Source organism: Suncus etruscus, chromosome 19 (assembly GCF_024139225.1).
Source record: "Suncus etruscus isolate mSunEtr1 chromosome 19, mSunEtr1.pri.cur, whole genome shotgun sequence".
In the NCBI taxonomy this organism is placed as follows: Eukaryota; Metazoa; Chordata; class Mammalia; order Eulipotyphla; family Soricidae; genus Suncus; species Suncus etruscus.
This window is the reverse complement of record NC_064866.1, coordinates 10,457,686-10,477,586: the sequence shown is the minus strand read 5'-3', so window position 1 is coordinate 10,477,586 and position 19,901 is coordinate 10,457,686. Positions and strand designations below refer to the sequence as shown.

The 19,901-nt window shown below is 41.4% G+C and overlaps 1 protein-coding gene across 4 annotated transcripts in view; it reads left to right on the top strand.

Moving 5' to 3' along the window:
• MAGI3 (membrane associated guanylate kinase, WW and PDZ domain containing 3) overlaps positions 1-10,136 on the top strand; it is a 284,200-nt gene extending 274,064 nt beyond the window's left edge. For 2 of the 4 annotated variants that reach the window (XM_049765664.1, XM_049765662.1), the window contains exons 18-22: positions 128-257; positions 965-1,105; positions 6,892-7,030; positions 7,922-8,012; positions 8,565-8,701. In XM_049765664.1, the coding sequence (XP_049621621.1) occupies positions 128-257; positions 965-1,105; positions 6,892-7,030; positions 7,922-7,971 (460 nt within the window). In that variant the 3' untranslated portion in view covers positions 7,972-8,012; positions 8,565-8,701. Of the gene's footprint in view, positions 1-127; positions 258-964; positions 1,106-6,891; positions 7,031-7,921; positions 8,015-8,564 lie in introns of those variants that run through there. The other 2 variants (XM_049765665.1, XM_049765663.1) reach the window with 2 other exon arrangements.
• The last annotated feature ends 9,765 nt before the right edge of the window (positions 10,137-19,901 follow it).

The window sequence follows — 19,901 nt, the reverse complement described above, 5'->3', positions numbered from 1 at the left end:
CATCTCTCTGGTCCCAGATCTCTTCCATCCAAGGGAAGGTGTAGGTTCATTTTAAAGAGGCAGCAGTGAGTCACTTTGCACCTGCAGATCAGCATTCAGTTGAGAGTGACTTGACTTTGTCTTGCAGAAGCACCCTAGAAGGTGATGGTGGAAAAGGTGACGCTTCAGTGACTTACAGACACTCCTGGTCTGACCACAGGCACCTGGCTCAGCCCGACACAGCAGTGATTTCGGTAGTGGGCGGCTGGCACACACAGGTACACCAGCATCCCCATCCTGAGCTGATCTACATGAAGCCTTATCTCAAACGAGTTCAAATCACTCTGTTGGCCCAAATCATTCCTAAGGACCTACTGTGACTTTGGCCAAATGCTTGGTTTCATGAAATACTAGAGTGCAGAGAAAGTTCACCCTTGTTGCAAAAATGTGGTCTTGGATCAAGCATATTTTAACTAATCATAGTGGCCTGGGTTTTATTTTGCTTTCCTTTGTTTTTGTTTTGTTTTGTTTTGGGGTCACACCCGGCAGTGCTCAGGGGTCACTCCTGTCTGGTCATTCCTGTCTCTGCGCTCAGAAATTGCTCCTGGAAGCCTCGGGGGACCATATAGGATGCTGGGATTTGAACCTCCATCCTTCTGCATGCAAGGCAAACACCCTACTGCCATGCTATCTCTCCGGCCCCCTCTGTTTTCCTTTTTCAGGGAAAATGAAGTCTAAATCTCCTTAAAGGGAGCTCTTTATAGAATTCTGTTATCTGTTCTGTTGTTCATAGACTAGTAGAAAAAACATGATCTACAAATTGGCTTCTATTGTTTTATAAATATGAATCAGCCCCCTCCCTCAAAACTTAGTCCTGCTGAAGGAGCTTCAAGTTCCAAGGCAGTATGTGATTCACTTCTCCACAGTGTAAGGACAGAAAGGAAATGGCCAGGCATGTTGCTCACGCTCACTCTTCTCTCCGCAGAGCCTCTGTTACCCCGTAGAGCTGGAGCGAGGCCCCCGGGGCTTTGGGTTCAGCCTCCGAGGCGGGAAGGAGTACAACATGGGGCTGTTCATCTTGCGGCTGGCAGAGGACGGCCCAGCCATCAAGGATGGCAGAATTCATGTGAGTTGACTTGCTTCTGCTTCCTTTGGTTCTGGGCAAATGAAACTTCTGAAAAACATTCATGGAGCTTCTGGACCCAAGCAGCCAGTACTACCATCACTATAGCCCAATATAGGCAAATGCAGGGCAAGCCTTTTGCCTCTGCACCTTCCTGCTGCTTCTTGCCACTGAGTTGAGCTGCCTGGCAATATAGAACTCAGCCAGTATGATGATGAACAATCAGAAAAATCAGCTGTTACTGTAAAGTCAATATTCTAAGGGCAGGGCCCGAGAGATAGCACAGTGATAGGGCAATTCCCTTGCATGCAGGCGACTCAAGATGGACCTGGATTCAATTCCCAGTATCCCATATGGTTCCCCGAGCCTGCCAGGAGTGATTTCTGAGCACAGAGCCAGGAGTAACCCCTGAGTGCTGCCGGGTATGACCCAAAACCCCAAAAAATATGTATTTTTAAGGGCAGTGGATTCATAAAATACAGTTCCATCTAGGGAACACTGTCCATCCAATGGCAGACCAGAAATAAATAGCCTGAGTTAGGAGATAATGGGAGTCGTAGGAAGTTCCCCATTGGAGGAACACAACAGTCTAAGGGGTCTGTCCTGTATAGGATGGGCAAGTAGTGGAGGAGAAAAGGGAAGTGCATCTCAAGGGGGAATTGAAATCAGCAGTGTCACCGGTCAAGAGCCACCAAGTCTGGGTTTGCTTAAAGGCCATTAAACTTTAGAAATCAGGGGATGTGAACTTTAGTTCCAACACTTACAGCCTCCTACAGTTGGCTAGTGTCTCTGAATCCAACTCCTTGACTGAAAAATGTAGATCCATAGAAAAAGACACACTAAAGCAAACTTCAAGTTTTAGTATGAGAAATTTGGGGGTGGGGGTCACACTCGGCGGTGCTCAGGGGTTACTCCTAGCCCTGTACTCAGAAATTGCCCCTGGCAGGCACAGGGGGACCATAGGGGATGTCAGGATTCGAACCACCATCTGTCCTGTCTCTGTTGCATGCAAGGCAAAAACCTTAACGCTTTGCTATCACTCCAGCCCCAGTAAGAGACATTTGAGGCATATCTCATGGGGAAGGCATATTTGTTCCTGGTTTTCTTAGCTTTGGGAGCAGTCTCCCCCAAGCCATGCTCAGGAGGACCAGAGACCCCTTCAAGAGATTCTTGGCCAACTGAGTTTCTGCACTTGGACTTAAGGAGGCACTGCACCCCAGACCCTGCAGTGCTGTGGATTACGCAGACCACCTCTGCAGTAGTGAGGGTCCCTGCTTAGGCCACATCCAACATCTGAAGCAGGATCAGTCACAGGCAAGGCATGCATCTAAACAAACCCCTGAACCATCTTCAGGCACCTCTGACTTCTTTTGCTCCTCTACCTCTATTTTTAAAAATATTTAGGTACTTTAAGTCTTATAAAAAATCTTATTTGAGCTCTCATTTACAGTTTCATCAGAATCCAATTAAGCCCAAGCTGTAATCATAAGTATAAAATTGCTATTGGTTCCAAATATCACCTTCAGATGCATTAATCTCACCAACTTAAAGGCACATAGCCCTTCAAGGAAAGTCTTACTATTTTTTTTTAAGTCTTATTAAGCCTGGGCCTCTTGCATGCAAAGCATGTACTCTAGTCTTTTTAATGCTCTTCTCAGCCCCTAAATTGTGTCTTTATTTTTAGAAGTCCAGTCGGCCTCTACAAACTCTCCAAAACATGTCATCCTTTATAAATGAGCAAAAACGTACAACTTCATTATTAAGTCAACTTTGACTTCAAAAATAAACTGTAAAACTTGAAAATAAAACAAACTATTCTTGCTATGCTATGCTCTCGTTTTTCTACATTTTAAATCAGCTTTTCAAACACTTCTCTGCCTTTTCAAACTCTTGCCTTGCTAAGGGCCATGAGGAATTTGTTATTGGTAGCTTATGCTGGGGTGGGGGGGGCAAATCTGAGTTTCTCTCTAGCTCCCACAACTCACAACCACCTGCATGTCTCCCTTCATCGATCTCTATGCTTCTCTGTTGTCCTGTTAAGCTAGCATCTGTGCTTCATGCCTCTGGGCTTTCCCAGTATCTTTAGCGTCTGAGTGCCTTGAGTCATCACTGTAGGTGCTTCCTTCATTTGTAGGGGGCTATTCTATTTTATAACTGAAACCCAACTACAACCATGTTTGTAATCATGATGCTTAAATATATATATATATATATATATATATATATATATATATATATATATATGATTAAGAAAAAGTAGATGGATGGACAAATATTTCTATACAATGAATTTTAAAATGCATCAGGTCAGAATCAGATTAAGAAAGCATTGATGCTTTCAGGCATCATGTGCTTTCATTTCACTTCTGTTACTTCTGTCCCCACTTAAAGATTGGAAATGAAGCTTAGGGCCACCAAGCTGTTGGCTTTGTTCCTAAATCCTGCTTGTGTTCTATGCCTGTGTGCCTTCGAATTTGTTTTCTTTGAGAGACACACAGATTCTTAACAGGTTGTAAGGTGTTAGCAACTTTGTCATTGCAATACATTTTTTTGTTGATTGTTGTTGTTTGAGCCACACCCAGCATCGCTTAGGGATTACTCCTGGCTCTGTCCTCAGAAATTGCTCGTGGCTGGCTTGGGGGACCATATGGTATGCCAGGAATCAAACGCTAGTCGTCCTGGGTTGGCCACGTGCAAGGCAAATACCCTATGGCTGTGCTATCGCTCTAGCCCCTGCAAAACGCTTTTTAGAGCACATTGTTTTAAAGACTGGAAGACTATCTACAAAGATGATTTCTGTTTTAAAAGAATAGAAATATTTTCTCTGTCCTTTCTTCCAACTTGTATTGTTCCCTTGCATTCATTTCTCTCTTTTCATCTTTCTGTAATTTTCCAATACAAACCTGACTTTGAGTCCACTTAACTAAAAAATTTGTCAATTTTTAAATTTAAAAAAAAATCTGATAGAGCCAGGCAGTGGCGCTAGAGGTAAGGTGCCTGCCTTGCCTGCGCTAGCCTTGGACGGACAGCGGTTCGATCCCCCGGCGGCGTCCCATATGGTCCCCCAAGCCAGGAGCAACTTCTGAGCGCATAGCCAGGAGTAACCCCTGAGCGTTACCGGGTGTGGCCCAAAAACCAAAAAACCAAAAACAAACAAAAAAAAAAGTAAAAGTTCACATTGCTCTATCTTCCTTCTTTCATCTTTGACCTTGTGTAATCTCATAAGAATTTCCCCTACTTTCAGAGGACTATCATAATTCTTAATATCTAGGCTCTTTTCTCCATATAGTTAAGCAAAAGTGACACCTTGTGGCAGAAATAGTGTAATACATATTGTCAAATTTGATATATAGAATCAATGTAATTGATTCCCCCTCCTTTTTTTTTTTTGGTTTTTGGGCCATACCCGATGACGCTCAGGGGTTGCTCATGGCTATGCGCTCAGAAGTCGCTCCTGGCTTGGGGGACCATATGGGACACGGGGGGATCAAACTGTGGTCTGGTCCGTTCCTTGGCTAGCGCTGGTAAGGCAGGCACCTTACCTCTAGTGCCACCACGCCGGGCCCCCCCTTTATTTTGGTTACCCCCTTTTAAGAAAATTCTAGGCACAGTCCTTTTCCCTTACATAGTTTAATTCATCACTTTTTATCCATTCTGATTATCTGACATTGGTTGTTAGCTTTTTTTAATATTCCCCACTTTACATTAAATTCATTTATTTTATTTCTGATAATAACCATAAGCTAAGACTAACTTTTTCAAAAATATGCAAAAATAACCGTTTCCCACTTCATAGTTTACTTGATTATATATATATATATATATATATATATATATATATATATATATATACACAAAATGGATTATATTTGTATATTATACAAACTCCAGATAATTATCAAAATTTTTCAGAAATTTTTCAAAAAATAGATAACTTGGAAATCAACATGTATTTGTGTTTACTGTGTGATCATTGTCCCCTGGAATTCCAGAAAGGTAGGCACTAATGTTGGCCAAGGTGAACAGTGGGCAGTCAAGATTCTGGTCCAGAAGAGGCTAGGCCAGGAGGGACCTACAGATATTATGAGCCAGATCCCAGCCTTCCCCAGCAATCTGTAATAAGCATCATCAGAATCTCTTTCTGTTGTGTTCTTAGTTCTAGGTTTTGCTTAAAGTCTTAATTTATTAAGCTGTTAAATATTGAATTCCTTTTCAGGGTTTCAGTGATGTTGAATTGTTCCAATTTTCTCATTGAAGCCTGTACATTTTTATTGCCTCCTTTGTTTTGGGAGTCACACCCAGAAGTAACTGTGATTCCAAGCTCTGTGCTCAGGAATTACTCCTGGTGGGCTTGGAGGACCATATAGGATGCTGGAGATTGAGACTGAACCTGGGCCAGCTGCATACCGGGCAAGTGCCCTACCTGCTGTACACTCACTCTGGCTTCTTTTTTTTTTTTTTTTTTTTTTTTTTTTTTTTTTTTTTTTTTTTTTTTTTGGTTTTTGGGCCACACCCTGTGACGCTCAGGGGTTACTCCTGGCTATGCGCTCAGAAGTTGCTCCTGGCTTCTTGGGGGACCATATGGGACGCCGGGGGCTCGAACCGCGGTCCGTCCTAGGCTAGCGCAGGCAAGGCAGGCACCTTACCTCCAGCGCCACCGCCCGGCCCTCACTCTGGCTTCTTGTTGGTAACTTTGAGATTGTAAATCTAGGACATTTTTCATAATGACCATATTTGGCTTAATAGGTTTGCAAAATTTTCACCTCGTCAGGCTTTTCCTTTTTCTTTTACAATAATCACTAGTACCATTTTTAGTGAATAACAGAGATTCTTTTTCTTTTTTTTGGTTTTTTTTTTTGGGTCACACCCACCAGCGCTCAGGGGTTACTACTACTCCTGGCTCTACGCTCAGAAATCGTTCCTGGCAGGCTCAGAGGACCATATGGGATGCCGGGATTCGAACCACTGACGTTCTGCATGAAAGGCAAATGCCTTACCTCCATGTTATCTCTCCGGCCCCATAACAGAGATTCTTAAAAGGCAACTTCTAATCCCTAGTTTCTTGTTTTCTAGAGCATCAGCCCTTTTTGATTATAAGAAAGAATCAACACTCTCCAAGAACAGGTTTTGTTTTCATCTGCAGGGGTCTCAAACTCAATTTACCTGGGGGCCACAGGAGGCAAAGTCGAGGTGATCCTTGAGTGCAAAGTCAGTAGTAAGCCTGAACAGTGGGGGGTGTGACCCAAACAACTAAAACAAAACAAAACAAAAAGAGATTCCTCTAGGGCAGGGCCACAAAATGTTGTACGAGGGCTGAGTTTGAGACCCCTGATAACAGCCATTTCATTCATTTAATGCCTTCCACCTGTAGTTGGCAGCACGGAGGGAATGGGTAGCTGTCAGGAATTGAAAGGTTTAACTCAGGTTGGCAGGTTCCCACCATAGGTTAATCACTTAGTTGCAGCTCTGAGGTGTACTGTGTGGGATGTTGAGATTTTTGCATCTCCCATTTCACCTTTGGAAAACTTCTGATCTGATCCTTGATTTCAACATGCCCAGATCTTGCTTGCTTGTATATAACTTTGCCATGTGGAATTTGTATAAAGCAAGCAAAACTGGGTTTTCCTTGCCTTTGCTACCATCTGTCCTCATGAACTCTAACATGCTGACACTACTCAACTCAAGTATTTCACAGATGAAAGCAAGTTAACAAAGTAGTGGCTCTCGTGATAGAAACTGAGCCAAAGCACAGAAGTTTCACATTGTTCTTGTGATGCTTCCCTGTTTAGGTTGGTGACCAGATCGTTGAAATCAATGGGGAGCCTACACAAGGCATCACACATACTCGAGCAATTGAGCTCATTCAGGCTGGTGGAAATAAAGTTCTTCTTCTTTTGAGACCGGGAACTGGCTTGATACCTGACCATGGTAAGTATAGTAACTCATCTGTAACTGAAAAGTTGAGTGTGGGGGCTGGAGAGATAGCATGGAAGTAAGGCGTTTGCTTTGCATGCAGAAGGTCGCTGGTTCGAATCCCGGCATCCCATACGGTCCCCTGAGCCTGCCAGGAGCGATTTCTGAGCATAGAGCCAGGAGTAACCCCTGAGTGCCTCCAGGTGTGACCCCCCCCCAAAAAAAAAGCTGAGTATGTTAGGAAAAAGAAGGTGGAAGGAAAAATAAATATTTCTAAGGGAATAGCTATTTTACTGGCTTGCTCAAAGGTAAAATACCACAACCACAATATAACATCATATCACAACATAAGTGGCTTCAGGCAAGACATTTGTGGACTTAAATCTCAACAAAACATAGTTGCCTTTATAAAGAAATGTGCTTGTAAAAAAAAAGATATATAAAACATTTGAAATCTCTTTTAGATATTGTTTATCTGGTAATATTAAGATAAATCTGTCAGTGAGTAGGATAAGAACTTAAGATTTTTCTCATCTCTTGGAGAAACAAGCTGCTAAATGCTAAAAGCCCTACCTAGAGATGAGTTGTTGTTGGACCTGGAATCATATCTGTAATATTGTACTGATTATAAAATGTCCCAGTACTTGCAAATTTCTGCTTTTTAATTAGTGTGCTAATCTAGAGGAAAATCACCACACCATTTAGTAGCTGCCCCTCAGATTTCCATCCCCACTGCATTGAGGATACAGTGAACAAGGCCTCCCACAGTCCCCTTCTAGCCTTAACTCTCTCACTGATTACCTTCCACCATCTGCTTGTAAATCATACATTCCCCCATGACATCTTTGCTAACTGCGCTGTGATTTTTTTTTACATAGTCCTAGGCTTTTTCTCTTCCTTCTTCAGGTTTGGCTCCTTCCGGTCTGTGCTCCTACGTGAAACCTGACCAACATTAAGGCTTTCAGGGCTTTTCTTGGTCTTTCCTTAAAAAGACTTGGTAAATTTGCATGTCTTGTAAATCACTTCCTTCTTTTTTTTTTTTTTTTTTTTTTTTTTTTTTTTTTTACTTTTTAATTAAAAATAATGGTATTAAAAACACCTAATTCTATCTTCTGCACTTTTCATTTTCCTTTTGACATTAAATTCGACAGCTTAATGCAATAAAATTATTTACAAATGCTCATGAACCTTATTCTGGTTACTATAGTTTATTAGTCATTTTGACATCTCCATAAGCAAAATCCACTGATAATGACTTAGTCCAGTTTTGTTATTTCTCTATGTATTTTATTTGGATGTTACTTCTTATAAAGAATTTAGACATATATTACCTAGCTATATAGCAATCATTGGAAACAGCTGTCTTATACATGCCTTTACTGAGAGATATCTAAACATATATAATCTCTAAACATATATACTTTTTATTAAATACTGAAACTGTTTAAACAGTTGATATAGTTAAAATGGCTGTCAATAGTTCAGAACTTACTGCTCCTATTTTTAATTCTAAAATGTAACGATATCCCACTCAAATCACTCTTTTCAGGTGACGGGAATAGTAACCCTTCATCTCCAGATGTGATCTATGATGAACAGTCACCATTTCCCCCACCCTCACATTCTGCTTCCACATTTGAGGAGTCTCATGTACCAGTAACCGAAGACTCTTCACCGAGAGTTCACATATGTGAAAAGGCAGAAGAATTAAAAGACATTGTGCCTGAAAAGAAAAGCACTTTAAGTGAAAATCAACCTGATGCAAAGCATCAGTCTCATCTCCAGAAAAATGTGAATCAAAGGGACCCACCCCATGGGCACAGTGACAAAAAACATCTCTTAAAAGTAGAAAACAATGTTACACCCAGAGGTCGATCTGCTAGCCCCCCACATCGAGCTCGTCACTCTGCGGAGGAACATTCAGAAAAGAGACCCAATCCACATAAAAACGAGCCTAAAAGAAGACCCAGAGATCAATCACTCAGTCCCAGGAAAGGGGAGAATAAAACTAGCGAGGTCAGCACCCAAGTGGGTTCTGGACAAGATCAGTGCAGGAAAGGCAGAGGACGTTCTTCGAGCCCCAAAAAGCAACCAAAAACTGAAGGAAGCAAAAATCGGGCAAATGCTGAAGCCAAGTCATCAGAGGCTGAGAGGCGAAAAGCAGGGGCCCACAGCAGTGACAAGGCCAAGCCGGTCTTGGATGGGAAAGAAAAGTCGGGCGTTATCAGAAAAGATGGGAAGCAGAGCCAGTCTGGGAAAAACAGGACAAGGTCTCCGGAGAAAAAAACCAAAAAGATGGACGAAAAGTCTCATAAGACTACCACTGCCTCAAGCAGTAAAGCAGCCTTAGAAAATGAGAAAGGAAAGAGAGCAACCTCAGGAGAAACAGGTCCCAGCAAGGAGAAAATGGGAGACAATGTCCACGTGTCAGAAAAGAAGCTGAGGAAGGAACCTGCAGAGAGAACGACATTAACCCAGGTCGAGGCTCACAAAAGCAAAGAACCAGAGGCCTCTGACAAAGGCAGAGAGAGTGAAGGGCTCAAACCAGAAAGTGCTTCGCTGGCTAAGAAAGCCCCAATTACTCCCGGACCCTGGAAAGTGCCGAGTGCAAATAAGGCTGCTGGCAGCACCGGGGTGACCGAGAAGCGGCTGTGACCTTTCATGTAAAAGAGAAGAAAAGGGAATCTCTCCTTCCTGAAACGCAGCATCCCACCGCACCCTACCCCCCCACAATGTCTTTTTAACAGAAATTCTGAAATGAATGTCACTACATTTTGAGCTTCAAGTTATCAGACCGCATGAAGGGCCTTAGGATTGTCAGACCCAGGGTCTGGTGATGGCTGCCTCCTCGCTCAGGAAGGAGTTATAGCTACTTGCTGACACACTGGCCTTTCCTCAAGCTGCCCAGCCCATCTCATGAGTGTCCCAACAACTGACATCTGTGGAGACTAATAATGTGCTCACAGCTCAGTTTGTATATGTGCCAAGTTATCTACTGTAATATGTCGATTTTAGCCTTCTCAGATATTTCCACAGTGATGAAAACATAGGTTTGGCTTGGAAACTAATATTCTTCATAGCATGTTGCATGTGTACAAAGAAAGACTGAGCTCATGCGGGAGATTGCTCATTCATCATTCAAGACAGCCATTGCCTCTTCTAACAGAATTAATGATGTCCCAGGTTAATATCAAAATTTCCAAACATCACTACTTTAAAGGGAAAGATTTTTTTTCTTATAGCTTATTATTTTAATTTTTCAGGATCAGGTATTTCAAATAACTGTTATACCACTTACAATTTAATGTCCAGAATGAGAAAAAAAATTAAGAAATGCATTCATCTCCTGCTGCTAGCCAACCCTGATGATGCTTTTTTTGCATCTTGGGTCACCCTTTTATTTCAGTTTGAAAACACAGAGAAGCAGGTGGAAATATCACTGGTTACTGTTGAAAGAAAAATCAAATGTGTGTTTCTAGATGTTTTGGGTTGCACTTAGTACCAAGCCATTATTTGTAACTTCATATGTAAAGAGTCAAAAGAATATACTAATTGTTGGAGGGACTTAATCATGTTTCACAGGAAAAGTACCCGCTTGTCCTTGTAGCGGCTGTACAAGTTTGGGTGTTTAGGAAAAGAGCCTGTGTGTGTGAGACCTGCTCAGCAACCAAGGACAAATTTAATGGGAGACAGTATCCAGTAGAACTGATTTCACCACTGAAATTGCTATCTAATTTGTTTAAAGGCAAAAAATGAAAACTAGGGGGCTGGAGCACAGCAATAGGGCGTTTGCCTTGCATGTGACCAACCCAAGTTCAATCCCTGCCACCCTAAAATGTCCCCCAAGTCTACAAGGGGTATTTATTCCCTGAGCACTGCTGGGTGTGGTCCCTCAAAACCTCCCCCAAAATTGTTAAAGTCTAAGCAAACAGGTTTGTTAGTGGATAGAGATGGTTTTATAACTCCATGAGCCAGACCCAGGTTTTCCAGTCCACTGAAGCACATTCAGTGACATCTAGAAATAAGGCGACACTCTCAGACTAAAATTAAGTTATGGAGTATTTGAACACACTGGCTCTGTCATCCTGGGTTCCTCTTGTCATTGTGAAACATTTCGTCCAGTTCCTTCTCTCGGAGTCCAACTGTAAACTATTATAACAATGGAATCCGCCCCTGTAGAGTGAAAATTTTGAAATTCCCTTTCATCCAGAACTATATTTATCCACCTATTGTAACTACTTGAATAGAACACAATTAGGAGGCTTGATAAATACTAAGAATTTAGTACCACAGAAATGACTTATTTTCCCTATAGTCCACAATTAGTGATTTAAAAATCCTATTTTTATCAGTATCGTTAACTGTGACATACTGTCATATGTCGTCAGTCTGATGTGGCTCTTCCCTCTCTCCTTTCTAAGTAACCTGTCACTGTACGGATTATATACCGACTTAGCAATGTGGCCTTGGAATGCTAAGCAAAATATGGATGTACTGGTTGTAAATGTTTATATATTGTACAGTACCTTTATATATACACTTGAGGTTCTGATTAGAGAAAGATCTGTAAATCGCTCGTTATTTTTTATATAGATATTAAAAAATACACAAAAACAAGACAGTTCATAGTCTGCCTTTCTTCTAGGAAATGTTAGGTGTTGGTACTGTTCTCTGTTTCTGATGATTACACTCTATCCAGGGAACAAAAAGTTGAAGTCCAAAAACCAAGAAGATACTTCTAATGGTGATTTTCCATATAGACAGTACATTTATTTGTATATTGTATATAAAGCTTGAAATTAGTTTGCATTAAATATTATACATAATTTATAAACATGCATAAGCTGGGGCTGGAGCTATAGTACAGTGGGTGGGGAGTTTGTCTTGCATGCAACCAACCTGGGTTTGATCCCAGGAAACTCATGTCCCCTGGGCCTGCCAGGAGTGATTCCTGAGCTCAGAGCCAGGAGTAACTTGTGAGCTATGCTGGGTTGTGACCAAATAAACACACACACACACACACACACACACACACATACACATACACACATATGCATACACACACACACAAACACAAAAGAAAGTGAAGCATTCAGGGGCTGGAGAGATAGCATGGAGGTAGGGTGTTTGCCTGGCATGCAGAAACAGTGGTTCGAATTCCGGCATCCCATATGGTCCCCCGAGCCTGCCAGGAGTGATTTCTGAATGTAGAGCCAGGAGTAACCTCTGAGTGCTGCTGGGTATGAACCCCAAAACCAAAAAAAAAAAAAAAAAACTATTAAAAGTATCACTCTATGGGGCCGGAGAGATAGCATAGAGGTAGAGCGTTCACCTTGTATGCAGAAGGACAGTGGCATCCCATGTGGTCCCCCAAGCCTGCCAGGAGCGATTTCTGAGTGTAGAGCCAAGAGTAACTCCTGAGCGCCACTGGGTGTGACCCAAACCCCCCCCCCAAAAAAAGAGAATTGGGTGTTAAAGTGACAAAAAAATATCCAAAGTAGTTACCATCCATTCTTATCTGACTCATGACTTACCCAGATCAAAGCCTGATGCGTGGTGTGCTCCTAGAACACTCAGAGACACCGACTCAATCACAAAAGTCATCTTTTATTCTGGTGTGAAAACTACATTGGGGGCCCAGAGAGATAGCACAGCGGCGTTTGCCTTGCAAGCAGCCGATCCAGGACCAAAGGTGGTTGGGGGGTTCGAATCCCGGTGTCCCATATGGTCCCCCGTGCCTGCCAGGAGCTCTTTCTGAGCAGACAGCCAGGAGTAACTCCTGAGCATCGCCGGGTGTGGCCCAAAAAACAAAAAAAAAAAAAAAAAAAAGAAAACTACATTGGAACAGCTTCCTATATCATGGCACAGTCCAGTGCCTAAGAATTAACTGCTTTTCGATGTTAAGACTGATTTAGGGGACAACTACAATTCAATGACTTGTTTAAAGCATGTTATAACTATAACATGAAATCTGTTGTCTTTTAACTGGTTTAGAGCTCCACTAATCTTCATCAATTTTCAGTGCTGCTATGTACAATAGCCTTAAGAACCTTAAAGCCTTGTACACAGCCAACCTAGGTTTGATCCTGCATTCAATATGGTCCTCCCAAACACCACCAGGAGTGATTCCTAAGTACACATCCAGGGGTAACACTTAAGCACTTCTGGGCACTTCTGGGTGTTGCTCCCTCTTCCAAAATATAAAAAGAAAGAACCATATCAACTAAGAACTCTCATATATATTAAAAAATTGAAACAGTGAAATACTGTAATTTAGCCTAAAATTACATTCTAAGAGTCCATGGGCATTTGTCATTTTTACAGTATCTTTATTAAAGTCAGGCAAAACTATTGTTACACAAAGCAAGAGGCTTATTTTGTCCTTAAAACACAAGTACCTAATAGTACCTAGTTACATCCTTTCGGTCAGGACCGGCTACAGAAAAGGTCTATACCTACTGTACATTTTAAACCTTCGAACATCATTATTCAAGATGGGTGCTAATAACTGCACAAAGCAAAGGGTTATTTATAATGACAAATTAGTCAATAAATATAAAAATCAATGAATTTGCAAATCATATGCTGCATTTGGGAGTGAGGCCCCTCGTGCCCCTTATGAATGTTAACAATCTAAAAAATGTAAAACATGGGTTTAATTTGAAAACAAGTTATTTTAGCCAGGCGGTGGCGCTAAAGGTAAGGTGCCTGCCTTGCCTGCACTAGCCTTGGACGGACCGCGGTTCGATCCCCCGGTGTCCCATATGGTCCCCCAAGCCAGGAGCAACTTCTGAGCACATAGCCAGGAGTAACCCCTGAGCGTTACCGGGTGTGGCCCAAAAAACCAAAAAAAAAAAAAAAAAAAAAAAAAAGAAAACAAGTTATTTTTCCACTTACCTCTCTGTTGATTTAATATATAAATCCACATGTTGGACGAGGCCTCCCTCTAGCCCCTCTGCCACTGGGTCTGAAGAAGGGGAGCAGTGGCAAAATAATTCAGTTTCATTGGAGTCAGCTTGCTTTATTTCCTCACAGCTTTTTCTGCCATGTGCATACTCAGGAGCTTTCTCTGTCTCTACAAGCTTCCTTGCTGCCGCCTCCCTTTTCCACAGCCAGCACCTTTTATTCTTTATTCAAAAACCAGTTGTGGGTGGGTCTGACCATCCAGATGAGATTAATTTATCAACAGAAGGCACTGGGGGATGGAATACCTTACACCTTTCTACAATGAACTGAAAATATAAACATAAATCCCTTAGTTTATACTTAGGTGAGAAATCCTGGTATTTAGAGTTTTTCTACATATCTCTCAAAGGTAAGATAATCATACCCCAATTAAACAAGAATTTGGATATTCAGCTTTTCAAAGTTTTTATTTGGGCTTATGTTATAGATGGGGCATATTTAGAAAATTTAAATTATATTGCCACAGCAATTTGAGATCAGTAATTCCATATGCTATAACAAATTATAAAATGAAATAGACGTTTTTCTTATCCTATGGTTATTATTCCAACTAAATGGAAACTGCCTGATCCAAGTTTTCTTTTTCTAGTTGTTTTGTTTTGTTTTTGTTTATTTTGGGTGGGTTTTGGGTCACACCCGGGCGCGTTCAGGGTTTACTCCTGACAGGCTCAGGACCATATGGGACACCAGGATTCAAACCACCAACCTTCTGCATGAAAGGCAAACGCCTTACCTTTATGCTATCTCTCCGGCCCCTTCTAGTTGTTTTTATATACTAGTTTAATTTCATAGTAACATGTAAGTATTACCAAATCTTTTTAGTTCCCACGCTTCTGAGGGATCATAATACACTGGGTGAGGTATTTGAAGTACGAAGTTAACCCAGGTTTGATTCCCAGGATCCCATAAGGCCATCCAAGTCCTCCAGGAGTGATCCCTGAGTACAGAGCAAGGGTAAGTCCACCACTGGGTGAGGCCCAAAAATAAAAGTAAAAAACCCAAAAAATAAGAACCAAAAATCATAGAAAAGCACTGAGGGTAGAAGAACCATCAAGTTGCAAGTTGAAAATGGTAAATGATATGGTAAGTGAATGCTATCTAATCTTTTTTATTTCAAATCTAATCTTCATTCAATGCAGGAATTTGTTCGTAGTTTTTGTTTTTACTATGGTCTGGCCCTCCAACCTGAATCATATCAGTGGTAACAAGGTTAAGTTAGGAAAGTGCTTAAAATACAGTCACCAGAAGGCCCTTCTAAGGGAAGAAGAAAGCCACTGGGGAGAAACTAAACTCTGCAGGAACAAGCCTACTCTGAGAAAGACCTTGGTGTAAGGGATACATAAAACTGATGAGCGGGGGGATAATGAGGAGGGAAAGGGAGATACATCTTCACCTTAGGGAAAGTCAAAAAGAACTGAAATGGGCCAAAGAGACAGTACTGTAGATAAGGTCATGTTGGATCCCTGGCATCACATAATCCCCTCAGCACTGCCATGAGTAAACCCTGAGCACCTTCTGGATAAAAACCCAACACCAACCCCAAAAAGAATAAAAAATATGAAATTTGTGTATATACATATACATATATTGCTTTTGAGCACAACCCAAGTGATTCTGCACTTAGACGTTACTCCTGGCAGGCTGGGGACTGGGATGCCAGGGATTGAACCTAGGTTGGCCATGTGCAAGGCAAATGACATCCCCACTGTGCTATTGCTCCAGCTCCTAAAATCCGGGGTTTTTTTTGTTGTTGTTCTTTTGTTTTGTTTTGTTTTTATTTTGGTTTTTGGGCTACACCCGGTGATGCTCAGAGGTTACTCCTGGCTCTCTGCTCAGAAATCACTCCTGGCAGGCAGAGGGGACCATATGGGATGCTGGGATTCGAACCACCATTGGTTCTGGGTCAGCGCTTGCAAGGCAAACGCACTACCACTGTGCTATCTCTCCTAAAATCCGTATTTTTAAGTTGTCCTATGGCTCTGGGAAATGATAGCAGACAAAAAAGAGAGGGGCTGGAGAGATAGCAAAGCGGTAAGCCATTTGCCTTGCATGCAGAAGGATGGTGTTTTTCCATAAGGAACAATTGCAAAGCCAAGAATGAACCCAGTAAACATATCAGATGAAACAAGCTGATGCTTTTATTTTGTTTTTGTTTAGCTTTTTAAAAAATAGTGCTAGATATGGGATTCAGGATGTCACATACATGAAACATGCTACTTACCTCAGATATCTGCATCTCCTGCTCTTTATCCTGTTAAAAATGTTGTTCTGGAGCTGGCATATAGCTCAAAGGACTTTACCTTTAAGAGGCGTAGATTTGACTCCCAGTGCTCAATGGTTCCCCTAAATACTGCTGGGAATGTGTGTTAGGAATAGCCCCTGACTGGCAGGTGCGATCCAAAAAGAAAAAGTAAATTTTTACACTGTTTTTTTTTTTTGTTTGTTTGTTTTGCTTATTTTGGGGCCACACCCAGAACACTCGGGTTACTACTGGCAGACTCTGGGACCATATGAGATGTTGGGTAGCAAATCTTTGTCATTCACGTGCAAGGCAAACACCCTACCCACTGTGCTATGGCTGTGCCCACCCCCCCCCTTTTTTTTTTTTTGGTTTTTGGGCCACACCCGGCGGTGCTCAGGGGTGACTCCTGGCTGTCTGCTCAGAAATAGCTCCTGGCAGGCACAGGGGACCATATGGGACACCGGTATTCGAACCAACCACCTTTGGTCCTGGATCGGCTGCTTGCAAGGCAAACACCGCTGTGCTATCTCTCCGGGCCCACCCCCCCCCCTTTTTAACACATTTTTTGCAGCAAATTCTCTAGGTTAAAGGCTGTATTTATGAAAGAAGGGTGGGGTGGGTGGGCAGAGAAATACAAGATAGGGTGCTTACAACACACACACACACACACACACAAGAAACCAACACACAGAAAAACACAAGAAACCAAACAAAAAAAGCAGTATTTAGCTTGGGGAGGAGAAAGAAATATCAGGCATCCAGACAAGAAGTAAAATTATAAAAATGATGGTGAGAGGGGTAGAGGATTGCTCTGTGAGCAATCAATCCCTGGCACCACCCTTGGTGAAGCCCCTCCTGAGCACCATGGGGAGAATGATTCCTGGGAGTAATCCCTGACGGAATATCATCAGGTGTCACCTCAACAAAGAAAAGAACCACCAAACGATGTTGACTTGAACTAGAGTGGAAGAAGTAAAGGAAGAGAGGATGGAGGAGTAAAGACACACAAAGTCGATTCATTTTCAAATATTTGGTGATCAAATGTGAGGTTTTAGAAGGAAGGAATCGATAATGATTCCCAAATGGAGCTGGAAAGAGACTACAGTGAGTGGGACCACGTTTGCCTTGTCAGGAGTGATCCCTGAGCACAACTGGTTGTAGCCCAATTCTCAAGTTTTAATATGAACTATGTTTACACATATTTTACAAAGTACACATCAAACTCATATCTGTACAGCCCTCAAAAAATTTACAGAATTGTTCCCTTTAAAGATATCACGATAAAGGGCTTTTACTTTAAAAAAATATTGTAACCCTCGACAGGTTTGAATCCGGCCATCTCCACAGATTCATTCTTTTCTCAAACAAGATGTAAAGCAAGCCGTGAAAGATTATGGCTACACAGGTCCAGGTGGCACAAAACTGGCCATCTCAGGAGGATGGGGGACCATCGCCCCACCCTGCCAAAGCCATGCCTGCCACCTCTATTACCCTGAATCACCATTTCCCCATGACCCGCCTCACCACTGACCCTCTGAGATTCCCTGCAGAGACGCCGATCTGACCACACTTCAGGTATGCCAGGTGTTTTGGGCTGCCATCACCAGGTCTTTCTCTGCAGGGCGTGTGGGCACACCCCATATCACCCTTCTTTTGGGAAAGCCAGGCAGCTGTAACCACACCCACAAATGCAGTCACCATATCCTAACCAAGCCTTCTTCTAGGAGGCACTGCAGCTGAGTGTATGCCCTTAAAATTTGTATTCTGATAGCTTTGAATTTCTGGACAACTTCATTTGTTTAGGGATGCTGTCATCCCTAAAGGAACACCCCAATTTAACAGATTGTACATATAACAAGAGCTTACTAAACGTTTTGCCGTTGTAATAATGGCTACTCTGGTGATACAATAATTTCCACAATTGAGCACTACTATACATTTTACGTTTTTCTCCTCTTCCATTTTATTTTTTTCTTTCCATTTTTTCCAATAATTTGGCTTTCACTTATCTGGAAACAAATGTATTGTGATTAAACTATGCCAACTATGTGGTACTTTTTCTTTAAATGAATAAAATAATAAAAAAGAAAAAATATTGTAACCCTTATACAGAATTTAAAATTGTTATGTATTTTTGGAAATGCACATCTAGATCAGAAACTTTTTTCCTATGTTTCTATCTTCACAGGCATCTATTCATAAGAGACTTGAAAAGTTTTAAATAGTAAAAAAAATTAAAAACAAAACAAAAAACGTTTTAAATAGTAATAACAAATGTTTATTGTGAATTTAATAGGTAAAAGCAAATACTGCTGAGCTAAGTATCTTGAAGTATCTGATTTAGAGGCCAGAACAATAGCACAGCGTAGGGCATTTGATCCAGGATGCACCTTAATTCCCCAGCTTCCCATATGGACCCCAAAGCCAGGAGCGATATCTGAGCGCATAGCCAGGAGTAACCCCTGAGCGTCACCAGGTGTGGACCAAAAACCAAAAACTAAAACAATAAAAAAAGAAGTATCTTAGCAAGCCTACTAGGTTGTTTTCCTAACTTAACAGATAAGAAAACTGAGATGCTAAGAAGAGAAGTAACTTGCACCAGACTACAAAATTCGTAAGTGGTAAAGCCAAGGATTTGAATACAAACAGTTTGACCTCAATCTCTAGACTGCTGAAATATCTTTTTTTTTTAGGTGGGGGAGGGTTTTAGGGCCACACCTGGCAGTGCTCAGGGGTTACTCCTGACTCTGCGCTCAGAAATTGCTCCTGGCAGACATGGGGACCATATGGGATGTTGAGGATTAAACCCAGGTCAGTCCTGAGTCAACTATGTGCAAGGCAAATTTGCCTTACCCACTGTGTTATCACACCGGCCCTGCTGAGATATCTTTAAACCATCCCCATAAAACTAGGGTGTTCTGCATACCAGTACATATCTGACTGATAATGCTGATTTCATATGAATAGATGCTTTGCAAGTAATAACTAAGTTTCTAAATTTAAAATTTCACAAAATCTTATCACCAAATATTTAGGCTTTCAGCTAGTTTCAAGAGATTCCTCAAAGCATATGACTGGAGAGCAAGATTACAAATAGACCACTTGATTATTCATTAACATACACATATGTAACAGGAGCTAACACAACAAAATCAACAAAGACATAGTTTGGATACCTACATACACTGAGACTTGAAATTGTACAGTTTTAGCCATAGTAAGTTGAACAAGAGATAAGTGATTATTGCTGTGTTCTAACAATTCAGTGTTCTAACAATTCAGATGATTTACCTAGAAAAACCAGGATGCACAGGATGAAAGTGTTTATTCTTATATTTCTCTTGCTGAGTTATATGGCATCATTATACACGTGATTCTATCACTAAACTCTACAGTTATTAGGATGAACTTCCAAAATACAAACTATTAAAAATTTCTTGGTGGTGCAGAAACTCATCCAAACAATTTTTTTCTTTCGCCAGCAAAAAAAAAAGCCTAGAAACTAAAATTCTCCAGTAAAGTTCCTTTATTTGTGTTCAATTTTAAATAGTTTAAATTTGATCTTTTTAGATAAGTGAAATCTCCAATACTATAGACTATAATATAGAAAGTACCGAATTTGCATATTTTGCATCAAGGATTCGTGCTTTGGACAGTTACTATAGTTACCCAAAAGTC